Source organism: Hemitrygon akajei, chromosome 8 (assembly GCF_048418815.1).
Source record: "Hemitrygon akajei chromosome 8, sHemAka1.3, whole genome shotgun sequence".
Taxonomy (NCBI): Eukaryota; Metazoa; Chordata; class Chondrichthyes; order Myliobatiformes; family Dasyatidae; genus Hemitrygon; species Hemitrygon akajei.
In genome coordinates, this window is record NC_133131.1 from 165,806,675 (window position 1) to 165,825,534 (window position 18,860).

Sequence of the window (18,860 nt, forward strand, 5' to 3'; positions counted from 1 at the left end):
CACCCCACCAGCCTCCAGGTCCAACGTATAATTCTCCGTAACTTCCGCCACCTCCAACGGGATCCCACTACCAAGCACATCTTTCCCTCCCCCCCTTTCTGCTTTCCGCAGGGATCACTCCCTATGCAACTCCCTTGTCCACTCATTCCCCCCATCCCTTCCCATCAATCTCCCTCCTGGTACTTATCCTTGTAAGCGGAACAAGTGCTACACCTGCCCTTACACCTCCTCCCTCACTACCATTCAGGGCCCCAGACAGTCCTTCCAGGTGAGGCGACACTTCACCTGTGAGTCGGCTGGTGTGGTATACTGCGTCTGGTGCTCCCGGTGTGGCCTTTTATATATATTGGTGAGACCCAACGCAGACTGGGAGACCGTTTCGCTGAACACCTATGCTCCGTCCGCCAGAAAAAACAGGATCTCCCAGTGGCCACACATTTTAATTCCACATCCCATTCCCATTCTGATATGTCTATCCATCACCTCCTCTACTGTCAAGATGAATCCAAACTCAGGTTGGAGGAACAACACCTTATATACCAGCTGGGTAGCCTCCGACCTGATGGCATGAACATTGACTTCTCCAACTTCCATTAATGCCCCTCCTCCCCTTCTTACCCCATCCCTGACATATTCAGTTGTTTGCCTGTTCTCCATCTCCCTCTGGTGCTTCCCCCCCCCCCTTTCTTTCTCCCGAGGCCTCCCGTCCCATGATCCTTTCCCTTCTCCAGCTCTTAGCTTCATCCCACCCCCACCGGTCTTCTCCTATCATTTCGCATTTCCCCCTCCCCCACTACTTTCAAATCTCTTACTATCTTTCCTTTCGCTTAGTCCTGGTGAAGGGTCTCGGTCCGAAACGTCGACAGTGCTTCTCCTTATAGATGCTGCCTGGCCTGCTGTGTTCCACCAGCATTTTGTGTGTGTCCCTTTGCACCTATGATGTTTGAATTTTCTCCCCATTTAGATAAGTTTGCACTATTATTCCTTTTACCAAAATGCATTATCATACATTTTCCAACACTGTATTCTATCTGCCACATTTTTACCCATTCTTTCAATGTGTCTATGTCCTGCTGCAATCGCATTGCTTCCTCAGCACTACCTACACCTCCACCGATCTTTATATTATCTGAAAACTTTGCCACAAAGCCATCAATTCCATTAGCCAAATTTCTGACAAACAATGTGAAAAATAGGGGTCCCAATACTAACCCCTGAGGAACACCACTGGTCACTGGCAGCCAACCAGAAAAGGCCCCCTTTATTCCCACTCACTGCCTCCTGTCCATCAGCTATTCCTCTTTTCATGTGAGAATATTTCCTGTAATGCCATGGGATTTTATCTTGTTAAACAGCCTCAAACAGCACCTTATCAAACACCTTCTGAAAATCCAAGTAAATGACATCCACTGCCTCTCCTCTGTCCACCCTGATTGTTACTTCCTCAAAGAATTCCAGTGGATTTATCAGGCAAGATTTCTCTTTTACAGAAACCATGCTGACTTTGACTTATTTTACCATTCATCTCCAAGTACCCTGAAACCTTGTCCTTAATAATAAACTCCAACAGTGGGGTTAGATTAACTAGCCTACAAGTTCCTCTCTTTTCTCTTCCTCCCTTCTTTAAAAGAGTGGAGTGACATTTGCAATTTTCCTGTCCTTTGGGACCATGCCAGAATCAAGTGATTCTTGAAGGATCATGACCAATGCATCCATTATCTCTTCAGCCGCCTCTCTCATCCTTTATATAACTTTAAAAACTTTTAGTATCCTGCTTTATATCATTGGCTAGTTTCTCTCATATTTCATCTTTTCACTTGTTATTTCACAGTTATTTTTAGTTTCCTTTTGTGGCTTTTAAAAGCTTCCCAATCATGCAACTTTCCACTCACTTTTGCTACCTTATATGCCCTTTCCTTGGCTTTTATGCAGTCCTTAACTTCCCCCGTCAGCCATAGTTGTCCAGCCCTGCCATTTGAGAACTTCTCTGGGACATTTCTATATTGCGCCTTGTGAATTATTCCCCAAAACTTCAGCCATCGTACCCGCCAGTATCCCCTCCAATCCACCTGGGTAAGCTGGTCTTTCGTGCTTTGTAATTCCTTTTATTCCATTGCAATACTGATACAAGTGACTTGTGCTTCTCCCTCTTAAATTGCAATATGAATTCAATCATATTATGATCACTGCCTCCTAAGCATTCCTTTATGTTAAGCTAATAAAAGAGATGGTGCTAAAGAAATTTACAAAGAATGCTGCCTGGAATAGAAGCCTAAGTTATTGGAATAGGTTGACCATGCTGGATCTTTATTTCCCTGGAACATAGGAGAATGAACAAAGATCTCATAGAAGTTTATAAAATCATGCAGGGCATGATAGGGTGAATGGTCATAGCCTTTTCCCTGAGGTTAGAGGGCACAGATGCAAAAGGGGAGACCTAAAAAGAGACCCAAGAGGTAAATTTCTTTACAAAAGCAAGTAATAAGTACCTAGAATGATTTGCCAGAGGAAATAGTCAAGGTGGGTGCAATTAAAATATTTAAGAAGAATTTGGCTAGGCACATGGAGGGGAGGAGCTTGGGGCTTTATAGGGCACATGTGGGCAACTGGCATTCGCAGTCAGGATGCTATGGTCAGTATGGACGAGAGGGGCAAAAGTGCCTGTTTTCATGGTGTATTATTCATGACTCTACAATTTGCCTCCTTGAAACAGGTCTAAGGTAGGCACTATCTCCCTGGCTCCACAGTCATCCATGTAGCATCTGGATAGTAAAGACACCTACTGTAGACTAAGACTATTGTTTACAGACTACAGCTCCACCTTCATAACTATAATTCTAAGCAAACTCATCTCCAACCACCTAGATCTGTGACTCTACACCTCCCTTTGCAACTGGATCCTTAACATCATGACCAACAGATCGACACAATGAGTAAGGATAGGCTGCCACACCTCCACCATGATTATTCTCAATACTCTAGCCCCATAAGGTTGCATCCTCACCCTCTACTGTACTCCCTAAACACATTGTGTCAGATTCCGCTCATAACTCCATCTACAAGTTTGCAAGTGTTAACACTGTAGTGGACCATATTTCAAATAATGATGACAGGAAGGAGAAAGAGAGAATATTAACATGGTGTCATAACAACATTTCTTTCACGTCAGCAAAACATGAGCTGGTCATTGACTGCTGTAAGGGGTAGGTGGACATGTTCCAGCTTATATCAACAGTGCTGAGGTTGATAGGGTGGAGAGCTTTAAGTTCCTTGAACATCACAATAGCTTCAGAAACAGGTTTATTACAACTATCTTACATGACAGGAAATTTGTTGTTTTACAGTCGATACAGGATAAAGACATAGAATTATTATAAATAGTGCAAAAGAAATTAACAACATCTGTGGACTGTTAAGAAATCTAATGACAGGGAAAGGAGCTGTTCCAGACTCATTGAATGTTGGTCTTCTGTACCCTTTTTTGATGCTAGCAATGAGAAGAGGGTGTGTCCTGTCCAACCACATAGACAACATGGCCAAGAAAGCTCATTAGTGCCTTGACTTCCTCAAAAGGCTAAAAAACTTTGGTGTGTTCCCTTTGATCCTCACCAAATTTTATCAATGCATCCTACTCAGAGGCATCACTGCTTCGTATAGCAACTGCTCTGCCCATGATACAAGAGTTGTGGACACAGCTCAATACATTTTGGAAACCAGCTTCTCTTTCATGGACTTGGTCTACCATTCACATTGCCTCAGTAAAGCAGCTGGCAGAATCAAAGATCCCACTCATTCTCTCTTCTCCTCTCTCCTATCAGTAGAAGATACCAAAGCCTGAAAAAAATGTACCAACAGGCTGAAGGTTAGCTTTTAATCCATTATTATAAAACTATTGAACTGTTCTTTTAGTATAAGATGGACTCTTGACCTCACAATCTACATCATTATGACCTTGCACCCTATTGTCTACCTGCACTGTACTTCCTCTGTAACTAAGACTTTATCCTGCATTCTGATATTGTTTTACCTTATAGTACCTTAATGCATTGTTGTGATGATTTGATCTGTATATAGGGTATGCTAGACAGTTTTTTTCTCTGTATCTTGGTATGCGACAATAATAAACCAATTTATTCCATGAGCTGCACCAAAATCCAACTTCAATGCTCCCTATCTGAGAGCTGCAGCAACATTAGAAGTCTACATCTGAGAGAAATATGAGAATGAAAATTGATGGATCTTCATGTATCATGAATGCTGGTTGACCTCCACTGTTTCATACAGTCCATTACTAATATACAGTATAAACCTAGGTTGTGAATGTTCAACTCAATCCTGTTGGTTTTCAACAAGTATTTCATAGAATCATTCATTAATAATCAGTTTACAATATTTTTGTTCAATTATTAAACTGTCTCATGATTGCTGCAAGTTTTAATTACTATGAAAATGCATGTGCAGAAAAAGCAGCTATCCTTTACAATTTATAGATCATGTTGTTCTTAATTTATCTAATTTTGTCCATGAGTTAGGGGCCTAATTATAATTATCTATCTTTTGTAGCTTAAAAATTATTCTTCTGATGTCAGTGTACTGTTGGCATGAAATTGCCTATCTGCTCTATAAAGAGAAGTAGCAACAAATGGTGGCTAGGGAGTTGAAAAACCTATATGTGAAATAGTACCAGGATTTTTCTCATCTTACCCAAGAGTCGTCCAGCTTGGTTTAAACCAGCATGGATTTTTCATATCTACTCTGCTGTATTATATATTTCAAAATAACAGATACATATCTCATAGATAATAGTTACATTTAAAGAGAGAGCATGTGCTGAAAACCCAAAGCATGAAATGATAGAAATGCTCTGAAGGTCTTAATGAGATACTAAACTTTCTTTACAAGATCAACCCTGATCTTTTCAAGATCAACTTCTTGTGTTTATCCAGCATTTTAGAAAGTAATGACTGGACTCACAAAATGAATGAAAGATAGTGAATACCTAGGCACTGATTCCTTTTAAAATTTTCTTCACTAACTTTCTTTTCATGGTATCATTGCAATTACATTGGATCTAATAATGCAGTTAATATTACCTTCACTTAATTCTCACCATGTAAGTTTATATCTAAGGAATGTAGAATAATTTTCATCAGTTAAGGCACTTAGAAGAAACAAATCCTTCTTTAAAAGTCACACTAGCTGAAAAACTCAATGCAAACATATTGATCCTGATTTTCAACATATAGGAAAATAAAGTTCACAGTAGCAGATCATATCAAAGGGCTGATTTATTGCCAATGTTCATTTATAATGTGTTAATCATAAACCAGTCTTCCTGAGCAAGTATTTCATGCATAAACCAATCATTTTCATTATCCTGAGCTGACTGCACTTTGAAAACTGTTGATGCAGATTTTTTTAAAAATGCTTAAAATCAGAAATTTAAAAATAAAAAAGCACAGCAAGTTAATTCACATTTAAAGGCAATTTAACTATACTCCAGTCGTGTGTGTGCCTGTATGAGTGGGAATACTTCAATAACATGATGCTACTTTGTAATCAGCCACAGAAAGAAGTGGGAAAATGCATTTAATCATTAACCATTAACAAACAGAATATTAAATTATTTTCAAATGGAATTAAAAACCAATTGTGTGCATTGTATGGTAAACAAAACAAGACTGGAGCAGCAAATGGTCTTTTTAACCACTGAAATAATCCATTAAAACAATTATACATTGAAAACTCAGAAAATATCACTGATTGAGTAACTTTTTTATGGACTAAGTTGTTCTTCATCTGCCCATCGAAAATTAGCAATTGCTGGCTCAATACTGCAGTGTCTAGGAGCTCCTGATCTCAGTGTTAAGTTTTTGTGGAATATCACAAACAAAGGTCAGCTACTTCCACAAAAGGAAGTAAATAAGAATGGAAAGAACTAGATTTCCAAGAAACAGTGCAATCCCCAATCTGTTTACTTTTTGGCTCTATGAAGGACCAAGGAGAGTTAGCAGCAAGTCAATTGAAGCCTACCTACACATCTTCACTGCTATGGCTCGTGAAAAGTTAAAGGAGACCAGAGAAGAAAAAAATTAACCTAATATTTTATTTACAGGCACAGAGTGGCATCCATTGTGGCTTACTGCTAACAAAATATCATTATCTGTGTATTACATGATTGCACATGTTCTTTATGACACTGAACAATTGTTTCTTTTGTTGACTACCATAAACTTGGATATTATACTGAAATAGCTAACACAAAACTGGCAACATAAATAACCCACATTTGTAGTTAATGTCATTTGGAATGAATTTTCAACAAAAAAATTCTATGAAACATAGATGACATTGTTATTAAAACAGGTATAATTTAAATGAAACAAATGCATAAGTAACTTTCAGAAGCTGACAATCTATATCACCAATAAAGCCCATAGCATTAAATAAAAGCTATGAATCTTACAATTGGTTCAAATTACTATTGCCAGAAATTAAATGTACAGCTTTTTTTGCTTCCATTTATTTGTTGTACATCTAACTTCCTTTTACAATTCAGCTTATTTCCCCAGTCTACAGAGGATGAGGGTATAAATAGTAATATTGGGTTACAAATGATAAGATATAATCAAAGAAAAAAATGCAAATGTTATAAATTTTGACAAATAATAAGATAATCTAATCACCTGCTCCACCTTTCAAATTCAATGCCAATACTATTATCAAATACCTCATAAACATCTTAGTATACATGTATCAGAAACTTTAACAGCCACGTAAATATTGTGGGAACAAGAGCTGATTAGAGGTTGAGTATCCTATGAAAAGTAAATCACTTTGTGGTCCCCAGATATTTCCTTTATTGATAGTAGACTGTGGCTGCAGTATAGAACAAATACAAAATGCATTATCCTGCTAAGACTTCTTCAATTCACCTACCAAACTAACAATGACCATAATCAAAATAGAAAATGGCAGCAAGCAAATGGCAATGCCACCACCGAAAGATTCCCTCTAAGTCAAACAGCTTACTGACTTGAAAGTATATCACAACTCTTGTTGGGTCAAAATTCTGGTGATCCCTGGCTATAGTACATTCTCTAGAAAATCTGTAGCTGTTCAAGAGGGCTTCTGAAGACTATCAGGTAATGGGCATTAAGTGTTGGCCCTATCACCTATTTCTGAGAATGAGTAAACAGAGCAGTATTGGATGTGGATTTAAGTAAATAGCTCTTTTATTGTACAAGTGCACTCTTCTGTGCGAACATTTTCTATGATTAAACTGTGTGATATTTCAAACGTTTTATCTCTTTTATCTAACAAATTTTGCCAAACAGGCGATCAGAACTTCCAGAATAAATACCAAATGTTTCAGGATTATTTCTCTTTGCTGGAAGTTGGTAGAATAATCATTGACAAGCTGTCATGCAGTTTATATTATATTGTGACTTTTAGCTGAAGTCACAATATACTTTCGAATGCAGTCATACCAATCAGTCTTCAATAGATGCAATGGTATGAAGGCCAATACATTCTACTAACCAAAATAATTTTATGAAAATTGTACAATAGCGTTTTAAGATAATGGCAACATCCCCGGAGATTTTAACCAGAATCTGCCAATCTTTTATTTTGAAAAGGCATTAACTACTCACCTCCCAGCTTCTTAATTGTAAAAGTGATATACCTCAAAAAATGACTAATTTCTTTCCTTTCCACTGGTCAACATCTCTCATAAAAAATTTACAATTTTTTTAACATTAGTTTTTTTAAACAAAATCACCAAAACTGGATTCAAATTGAAATAATTCAGACAACAAATAAATATATAAATAGAAGGAATTTAAGTCAAGAAAATATGAACTTTTAGATCTTGAAGAGGGCATAAGAGTGTGAGATTGAGGAGACAGTTTTTGTCGCATGGAAGGAACAATAAAATATGGTTAAAAAGAACCACGCTTTTAAAAGTTATATCAATATGCATATTTCCATTTTTAAACTTGTAATTTAGAGAAATCGTGTTTTCAAGTCTACTTCCCATGACCATAATGTGGAATATTTACTATAAAATAAAACTAACTTGAATAATCATTTTTCTTTGCAAAGTAGGCACAAGGCAAGTCAGATAAAGATGGTGAATATTAGCCCAACAGCTATTTAAAATAAAGACAACTGTTATCTGTCAGTACAGAAACATATTAGTACAATAACCCACAATTGCTACTATAGTTTGATGTTGAGCTGAAGCAGATTCCAAGCATTTTGGAAGGAAAAACACTTTGAATCTAATAGCACATTTTATTTTACAGTTCAGAGAACTGGTATGCAGATAAATGTGCCGAATATCTGGGTCCTTTGTTGATTTTAATAATTAGAAAATCAGGCACATGAGTAATTATTTGATTAGTCCTGCTGTGAAAAATCTTATGCCGAAAACATGGAAATATATAGCCCTGTAAACCAAAGAACCATACAGTTATAATGGTTATGTAATAGACAGCAGATTGTTGTAAAATATGCAGTAAGTAGCTATCACCATTTTGTTATAAATGGACTTCCTGTAAACGTAATTGAATATAAAACAAGTTAAATCCAAACAGATGTTTTTCCATCTCCAGATTTGCTGCTGGAGCTGTCTTTTTCTGAACCAGGTTTAGGCTTAGCTCCTTGTTTCTCATGGGCAGCATTGACACGATTCTGCTCTGCTACAGTACCTCCTGATGCTGGGCTGCTGGTCCTGGACTTCTGTGCATTTTCTTGCATGTTATAACCCTGAAAGGCAATGTCCAACTGTTCCTGGGCAACTTTCAGGTGTTTGTGGAGCCTGGCCAAGTCAGGTGGGATGTTATCATCTGGACTAGTGGACTGATGATCTCGAGCTACATTAGTTAAACGTTGTTCCTGAGCCACAAGACCATTGGGAACCTTGGTGGACTTGTCTGATTTGACTACCAGATTGTACCCTGGTGGTGATGATGGAATGTTCCGAGGATAGTGGTAAGGAAAAGGTCGATTATTGTTCTGGCTCCGCCGCTTGCTACGAATGACATCTCTAATGGTTCCAAAGCCCAGATGAAACATCTCACAGATATTAAGAATCAAACAAAGACAACTGACAACATACATTACAATGAGGAAGACAGTCTTTTCTGTAGGTCTGGAGACAAAACAGTCCACTGTATGAGGGCAAGGATTTCTAGTGCAGACATACGATGGATTAACTTCAAATCCATACAATAAGTATTGTCCCATTAAGAAACCTACCTCAAACATTGCCCTGAAAATTAACTGGAAAACATACATTTTCATCAAACCTTCTTGCAAGATACGTCGTCTCCCATCATGTTTTTGATCATTTCGAGCCTCTTTTTTCTCACTTTCTGTTTCTTCGTAGATCATGGGCTCTTCCTCATCTTCATCCTCCGTATGTTCTGAATTTCGGTGGACTTGCCACCGTATGGTTGGTATTTTCTTCTTTTTGAAGAATTTGTTCCTTTTTTCTTCTTCAGTGGATCTGGCGATTCTATGGATAGCATAACCCAGGTACATCACAGACGGAGTCGATATCATGATGATCTGGAAAACCCAGAATCTCACATGGGAAAGAGGTGCAAATGCATCATAGCAGACATTCTCGCAACCAGGCTGTTTGGTGTTGCAAACAAATTTACTCTGTTCATCAGAATAAATGGACTCCCCTCCAACTGCAGTCAGCACAATGCGGAATATTATCAGCACTGTCAGCCATACTTTGCCAACAAAGGTAGAATGGTTGTGTATTTCTTCAAGAAGACGTGTTAAAAAGGCCCAGCTCATATTTGTCATAAGGGCTCCTCATCTAATAGCTGTAAGAGAACAAACATAAAATGGATTGATCAAACAGCATAGTTGCAAGTGAGAGATAATTGTAAACATGAATTTGTAAACTTAACCCCCAAAATGCAAGGAAGCAGTACATTTTCATTCATTGAGCATAAATATCTTTCATATCTTTAGAATGTCACAAGTTATTAAGCCAATGGGTTGCTTTTGAGGCAAAGATAACTTTGTTAAATAGGAATATAACACAATATCATTAGACATAGGAGCAAATTTAGGCCATTCCATCCAATGTGCCTGCTCTGCCATTTGATCATGGCTGATGCATTTCCTTCTCAACCCATTCTCCTGCATCTCTCCACAACAGGGCAGGAGGCAAATAGGAGGAATAAAGGAAGCCTTTTCTGGTTGACTGCCAGTGACTAATGGTGTTCCACAGTAACCTGTGTTGAGACAGTTTCTTTTTAAGTTATATGTCAATGACTTAGATGATGGAATCGATGGCTTTGTGGTCAAGTTGGCAGACGATACAAAGGAGAGTGGAGTGGCAAGTAGTTTTGAGGAAGTAGAGAGGCTACAGAAGGACTTAGACAGATCTGGATAACCAGCAAAGAAGTGGCAGATGGGATACAGTATCAGGAAGTGTATGGTCATGCACATTGTTAGGAAAAATAAAAATGCGGAATGGAGAGAACATCCAATAATCTGAGGTGCAAAGGGACTTGGTTGCCTTTGTGCAGGATTTCCAGAAGGTTAATTTGCAGATTGAGTTGGTTGTGAGGAAGGCAATTGTGAGGTTAGCATTAATTTTAAGAGGCCAAAAATATAAAAGCAAGGATGTAACGTTTAGGCTTTATAAAACACTGGTGAAGCCTCACCATTGAGGCTTTAGGACCCTTATCTTAGAAAAGGCGTGCTAACATTGGAGAGACATTCCTCCTCATTTCCACTCTAGCCTCCCTCCAACATCTTTTCTGAGGTTGTGCCCTCTGGTCCGAGATACATCCTCTCTACATCCACTTATCAAAGCCTTTCAACTTTCGATAGGTTTCAATGAGGTTACCCCTCATTCTTCTGAACTCCAGTGAGCAGAGGCCCAAGCCATCAAATGCTCCTTATATAAGAGCCTTTCAATCCTGGAATCATTTTCGTGAACCTGATATCAGCACATTTTTTCTTAAAGAAGAGGTCCAAAACTGAACACAATACTCCAAGTGAGGCTTCAACGGTGCCTTATAAAGCCTGGGCATTACATCCTTATTTTTATATTCTAGTCCTCTCGAAACAAATGCTATTTGCCTTCCTCACCACTGACTCAACCTGCAAGCTAATCTTTAGGGAATCCTGCACAATATCGCAATACACGGAGTATAAGAAATAAGGTGGATGATCTTGTTTTCTACTGTCAAGATGAATCCACACTCAGGTTGGAGGATCAACACCTTATATACCGGCTGGGTAGCCTCCAACCTGATGGCATGAACATTGACTTCTCTAACTTCCATTAATGCTCCTCCTCCCCTCCTGTTCTCCATCTCCCTCTGGTGCTTCCCTCCCCCTTTCTTTCTCCCTAGGCCTCCCGTCCCATGATCCTTTCCCTTCTCCAGCTCTGTATCACTTTCGCCAATCACCTTTCCAGCTCTTAGCTTCACTCCACCCCCTCCGGTCTTCTCCTATCATTTCGCATTTCCCCCTCTCTTGTCCATTCGTTCCCCCCCCCCACCCCCCACAATCCCTTCCCTCCGATCTCCCTCCTGGCACTTATCCTTGTAAGCGGAACAAATGCTACACCTGCCCTTACACTTCCTCCCTCACCACCATTCAGGGCCCCAGACAGTCCTTCCAGGTGAGGCGATACTTCACCCGTGAGTCAGCCGGTGTGGTGTACTGCGTCCGGTGTGGCCTTTTATATATTGGTGAGACCCAACGCAGACTGGGAGACTGTTTTGCTGAACACCTACGCTCTGTCCGCCAGAGAAAGCAGGATCTCCCAGTGGCCACACATTTTAATTCCACGTCCAATTCCCATTCTATATGTCTATCCATGGTCTCCTCTACTGTCAAGGTAAAGCCACACTCAGGTTGGAGGAACAACACCTTATATACCGGCTGGGTAGCCTCCAACCTGATGGCATGAACATTGACTTCTCTAACTTCCGTTAATGCCCCTCCTCCCCTTCTTACCCCATCCCTGACACATTTAGTTTTTTTTTTCTCTCTCTGCCCATCACTCTGCCTGTTCTCCATCTCCCTCAGGTGCTACCCTCCTCCTTTCTTTCTCCTGGGGCCTCCCATCCCATGATCCTTTCCCTTCTCCAGCTCTGTATCCCTTTAGCCAATCACCTTTCCAGCTCTTAGCTTCATCCCACCCCCTCTGGTCTTCTCCTATCATTTTGCATTTCCCCCTCCCCCTCCTACTTTCAAATCTCCTAGTATCTTTCTTTTCAGTTAGTCCTGACGAAGGGTCTCGGCCCAAAACGTCGACAGTCCTTCTCCTATAGATGCTGCCTGGCCTGCTGTGTTCCACCAGCATTCTGTGTGTGTTGGAGGAGTTGTAAAGTTTGATGGCCACAGGCAGGAATGACTTCCTATGACGCTCAGTGTTACATCTCGGTGGAATGAGTCTCTGGCTGAATGTACTCCTGTGCCTAACCAGTACATTATGGAGTGGATGGGAGTCATTGTCCAAGATGGCATGCAACTTGGACAGCATCTTCTTTTCAGAAATTATAGACCAGTTAGCCTGACCTCAGTGGTTGGGAAGATGCTGGAGTCAATTGTTAAGGATGAAGTTATGGAGTAATTGGTGACACAGGACAAGATAGGACAAAGTCAGCATGGTGTCCTTGAGGGAAAACCTTGCCCGACAAACTTGTAGGAATTCTTTGAGGAGAGTACACTTAGGAAAGATAAAGAGGATGCAGTGGATGTTGTATATTTGGACTTTCAGAAAGCCTTTGACAAGGTGCCACACATCAGACTGCCTACCAAGAGCCCATGCTATTACAGGAAAGCTACTGTCATGGTTAGAACATTGGCTGATTGGTAAGAAGCAGCGAGTGGGAATGAAAGGATCCTTTTCTGTTTTGCTGCCAGAGAGTAGTGGTGTTCCACAGGGGTCGGTGTTGGGACTGTTCCTTTTTATGCTGCATATCAATGATTTAAATGATGGAATAAATAGCTTTGTTGCCAAGTTTGCAGATGATACGAAGATTGGGGGAGGGGCAGGTCATGTTGAGGAAACAGGTAGGCTGCAGAAGGACTTAGATTAGGGGAATGGGCAAGAGGGTAGCAAATGAAATACAATGTTGGAAAATGCATGGTCATACACTTTGGTAATAGAAATAAATGTGCATACTATTTTCTAAACAGGGAGAAAATCCTCTCACATGGTGGATTGGATAGTGGACTACTTGACAGATAGACCTCAGTATGTGCGGTTGGGAGTCTGTAGGTCTGACACGGTGGTCAGCAGCACAGGGGCGCCGCAGGGAACCGTACTCTCTCCGGTCCTGTTCACCCTGTACACATCAGACTTCCAATATAACTCAGAGTCCTGCCATGTGCAGAAGTTCGCTGATGACACGGCCATAGTGGGGTGTGTCAGGAATGGACAGGAGGAGGAGTATAGGAAACTGATACAGGACTTTGTGATATGGTGCAACTCAAACTACCTGCGTCTCAATATCACCAAGACCAAGGAGATGGTGGTGGACTTTAGGAGATCTAGGCCTCATATGGAGCCAGTGATCATTAATGGAGAATGTGTGGAGCAGGTTAAGACCTACAAGTATCTGGGAGTACAGTTAGATGAGAAGCTAGACTGGACTGCCAACACAGATGCCTTGTGCAGGAAGGCACAGAGTCGAATGTACTTCCTAAGAAGGTTGGCGTCATTCAATGTCTGTAGTGAGATGCTGAAGATGTTCTATAGGTCAGTTGTGGAGAGCGCCCTCTTCTTTGTGGTGGCGTGTTGGGGAGGAAGCATTAAGAAGAGGGACGCCTCACGTCTTAATAAGCTGGTAAGGAAGGCGGGCTCTGTCGTGGGCAAAGTACTGGAGAGTTTAACATCGGTAGCTGAGCGAAGGGCGCTGAGTAGGCTACGGTCAATTATGGATAACTCTGAACATCCTCTACATAGCACCATCCAGAGACAGAGAAGCAGTTTCAGCGACAGGTTACTATCGATGCAATGCTCCTCAGACAGGATGAAGAGGTCAATACTCCCCAATGCCATTAGGATTTACAATTCTACCGCCAGGACTTAAGAACTTTTTAAAGCTATTATTAATGCTTTTTGAGATGGTGATTTAGATGCATATCATATTTTTTTTTTACTGAGTTAAGTATTGTATGTAATTAGTTTTGCTACAACAAGTGTATGGGACATTGAAAAAAGTTGAATTTCCCCATGGGGATGAATAAAGTATCTATCTATCTATCTAAAATCTGAGATGCAAAGGAACTTGGAAGTCTTTGTGCAGAACAGCCTAAAGGTTAATTTGCAGGTAGAGTTGGTGGTGAGGAAGGCAAATGCAATGTCAGCATTCATTTCAAGAGGTCTCGAATACAAGAGCAGGGAATGAATACTGAGGCTTTATAAGACACTGGTGAGGCCTCACCTTGAGTTGTGGTGAACTACATATACCTGTCTGGACACGCCCCCCCGCTGACTGCTCCTGTGGCTCCTCCCACTGACCGTGGCTCCTCTCACAGACCCCGGTACAAAGGCGATTGAGGCCTGAGCCCTGCCCTCAGTCTCCAGGATGTAGCATGGTGGTCAATTGCTGCTTGTTCTTTCTTCCAGTCAATAAAAGCCGATATCTCGCTTCACGTCTCAGAGAGTTATTGATGGTACATCATGAGTATTGTGAAGTTTTGGGCTTCTCATCTACGAAAAGATGTGCTGGCATTGGAGAGGGAGGTTCACAAGGCCCAGATCAAACAGGCTTTATCAGGAGACATCTCGCATCTGATAATATTCACCGGCTCTTACACATACTGAGTGCAACACATAAAATCCCTGTGGCCTGCTATTTGTAGATGCTAAAAAAGCGTTCGATCGCATTGAATGGCCATATCTTTGGAGAGATCCAAAAGAATTTAAGTTTGGTGATAAATTTATCAATATGATTCAAACACTATCAGCCCGAGTATGCGTGGAGGAGGTTTCTCATAGTTATTTGACATAGGAAGGGGCACACGACAAAGGGACCCTTTGTTTCCTTTCATTTTTACTTAATCCATTGAACTACTTGCACATTTAATTAGAAACTCTCCTCAGATCTCCCCTATTACAATAGGTACAACATCACATTCAGTATCACTTTACGCGAACGACACACTAGTTTATACGGCAAATGTTATAACCATATAACAATTACAGCATGGAAACAGACCATCTCGGCCCTTCCAGTCCATGCCAAATGCTTATTCTCACCTAGTCCCACTGGCCCACACTCAGCCCATAACCCTCCATTCCTTTCCTGTCCATATACCTATTCAATTTTACTTTAAATGACAATACTGAACCTGCCTCTACCACTTCTACTGGAAACTCGTTCCACACAGCTACCACTCTCTGAGTAAAGAAATTCCCCCTCGTGTTACCCTTAAACTTTTCAGATTCAGATTCAGTTTATTGTCATTTAGAAACCACAAATGCAATGCAGTTAAAAAATGAGACAACGTTCCTCCAGAATGATATCACAAAAGCATATGACAAAACAGACTACACCAGAAAATCCACATAACCTTTGGCAATCCCCAATCCAGAGGCCGGAGAGGCTGCTACGTATTAATATTGCGCTAACCATCTTAGTGCGTTCCCCGGAAAGGAGCTCCAGATTTACCAGACAAACAAGACCAAAAACTAAAGCTACAAGACCTACACAAAACCACATACCGGTAGTTACAACAATGCAAACAATAGCATAATTGATTTAAAAAAAACAGACCATGGGCACAGTAAAAACAGTCCAAAAATGTTAAAGGACTATAAGTTCAAAAGAAATCACCACACAGTTTCCACAAGTCCCCAGAGTCCCGACAGAATCACCATCCCATGCCAGTGGCAGAAGGGAATACCCCTGCTATGGACTTGCACGGCGCCGCCCGACTTAGCCTCGCAGACGCAGCACACAATGAAAGCTCTGTCGAAACCAGCTTCGCAGACGCAGCACACACCAAAAGCGACCTGACCGCAGCAGACTCCAAGTCCGTCAAACCTTCGAGCCAACGACCATCCCCTCCGGCACAGTTTCTCCAAGCACCATCCTCTGCCAAGCATATTAAGATGGCCCCGCCAACGGCCATCGGCAACGCAACCCCGGGGACTGGGGTCCTGTTCTTCCCAGCAGAGTCCCGGACCTCACAGCAGCAGCAGCAACGAAGAAGGTCTTCCTGGAGATTTCCCAATGTTCCTCCATGCTCCTGCGGCCGTTTTCAATCGATTATGATTGCGCATGGCACCCCATTTCACAAATAACAGATAATCAGCTCTGGAGTGGCCCCCTAACTCTCAACTCATGTCCTCTTGTTTGAATCTCCCCTACTCTCAATGGAAAAAGCCTATCCATGTCAACTCTATCTATCTCCCTTATAATTTTAAATACCTCTATCAAGTCCCCCCTCAACCTTCTACGCTCCAAAGAATAAAGACCTAACTTGCTCAAACGTTCCCTGCAATTTAGGGGCTGAAACCCAGGTAACATTCTAGTAAATCTTCTCTGCATTCTCTCTATTTTGTTGATATCTTTTCTATAGTTCGGTGACCAGAACTGTACACAATACTCCAACTTCAGCCTCACCAATGCCTTGTATAATTTTAACATTACATCCCAACTCCTATACTCAATGCTCTGATTTATAAAGGCCAGCATACCAAAAGCTTTCTTCACCACCCTATCCACATGAGATTCCACCTTCAGGGAACTATGCACCATTATTCCTAGATCACTCTGTTCTACTGCATTCTTCAATGCCCTACCATTTATTATGTATGTTCTATTTGGATTATTCCTACCAAAATGTAGCACCTCACACTTATCAGCATTAAATTCCATCTGCCATCGTTCAGCCCACTCTTCTAACCGGCATAAATCTCTCTGCAAGCTTTGAAAACCTACTTCATTATCCACAGCGCCACCTACCTTAGTATTATCTGCATACTTACTAATCCAATTTACCATCCCATCATCCAGATCATTAATGTAAATGACAAACAACATTGGACCCAATACAGATCCCTGAGGCACACCACTAGTCACCGGCCTCCAACCTGACAAACGGTTATCCACCACTACTCTCTGGCATCTCCCATCCAGCCACTGTTGAATCCATTTTACTACTTCAATATTAATACCTAACGATTGAATCTTCCTAACTAACCTTCCGTGCGGAACATTGTCAAAGGCCTTACTGAAGTCCATATAGACAACATCCACTGCTTTACCCTTGTCAACTTTCCTCGTAACCTCTTCAAAAAATTCAGTAAGATTTGTCAAACATGACCTTCCACGCACAAATCCATGCTGACTGTTCCTAATCAGACCCTGTCTATCCAGATAATTATGTATATCATCTCTAAGAATACTTTCCATTAATTTACCCACCACTGACATCAAAGTGACAGGCCTATTATTGCTAGGTTTACTCTTAGAACCCTTTTTTAACAATGGAACCACATGAGCAATACGCCAATCCTCCGGCACCATCCCCATTTCTAATGACATTTGAAATATTTCTGTCAGAGCCCCTGCTATTTCTACACTAACGTCCCTCAAGGTCCTAGGGGATATCCTGTCAGGACCCGGAGATTTATCCACTTTTATATTCCTTAAAAGCGCCAGTACTTCCTCCTCTTTAATCGTCATAGTTTCCATAACTTCCCTACTTGCTTCCCTTACCTTACACAATTCAATATCCTTCTCCTTAGTGAATACTGAAGAAAAGAAATTGTTCAAAATCTCCTCCATCTCTACACATAGCTGTCCACTCTGATTCTCTAAGGGACCAATTTTATCCCTTGCTATCCTTGTTCAACAAGGATAAATGTTTAACAAACTCTCCCCTATGTTTTAAAAACACTGGAGCAATTTGGATTTCTTTCAGGATATGAAGTTAATTTGTCTAAAACAGCACTGATGCTGATTAATACAGATAAAAATAAGGTGTCTCTCCCTCCCCAGATTAAGGTTACAAATGAGGTCATCTACTTGGATATTAAAGTTAATACTTCCCTATCATCTGTAGCTAAACAAATTACTCTTTAATTTTGAAAAAAATTAGAAGATATTAATAGATGGAGACATCTGCCAGCATCAGTCCCAGCCCATATATCGGTAATTGAAATGAACATCTTACCCCGCATTTATTTTATCAGCTCAATGATCCCATTTGCGCCTCCAGCAGGACATTGGCAAAAACTGGACTCCTTACTACGATGCTATGTTTGGAACAGTAAACGACCCAACATAAAGTGGTCAGCTCTACAATTTAAAAAGTCGGATGGGGGATTGGCATATCCAAATTCCAAACTGTATCACTGGGCATTTGTATTAAAAAGTCTTAGCTACTGGATGGAGGAGGATAAAGTTTTGTCATGGAAAAATATAGAACAAGAGCACCTATAAGGTTGAAGGACTTTCTCCTTCTATGTACGTCTACCAAAATATGTTATTTGTAGTATGGTCCAATTTTAACCCATATGTTACAAGTGAGCAGCAGAAAAATTCCTAAAATTTAAAAGCGTATGGTGCAAATCATCTCCATTATGGAACAATAATCATTTTCTATCTAGGGGGGGGGGGAACCATTCACTAACAGAACTTGGAAGGATAAAGGTATTACTACTCTTCAATATATTAATGGGGCAAGTTCTATCCTTAGCTTTCAAGAACTGGTATCTCAATATAATATTGATAAACACTCTCTTTTCTTCTACTTTAGAGTAAGATCAGCTTGTAAAGCCTACGGGGTTCCCTGGGGATCAGATATAAAGGACCATCCCATTTTAAGTTGGATACAGAGTGCTCCAAGAC

The 18,860-nt window shown here is 40.7% G+C and overlaps 1 protein-coding gene across 10 annotated transcripts in view; it reads right to left on the reverse strand.

Moving 5' to 3' along the window:
* Positions 1–4,488: 4,488 nt before the first annotated feature.
* Positions 4,489–18,860, reverse strand: part of gjc2 (gap junction protein gamma 2) — a 133,172-nt gene continuing 118,800 nt past the window's right edge. For all 10 annotated transcript variants that reach the window (XM_073055004.1, XM_073054994.1, XM_073054995.1 and 7 more), the window contains one exon: positions 4,489–9,845. In XM_073055004.1, coding sequence (XP_072911105.1) covers positions 8,587–9,825 — 1,239 coding nt within the window. In that variant the 5' untranslated portion in view covers positions 9,826–9,845 and the 3' untranslated portion in view covers positions 4,489–8,586. The remainder of the gene's footprint in view (positions 9,846–18,860) is intronic.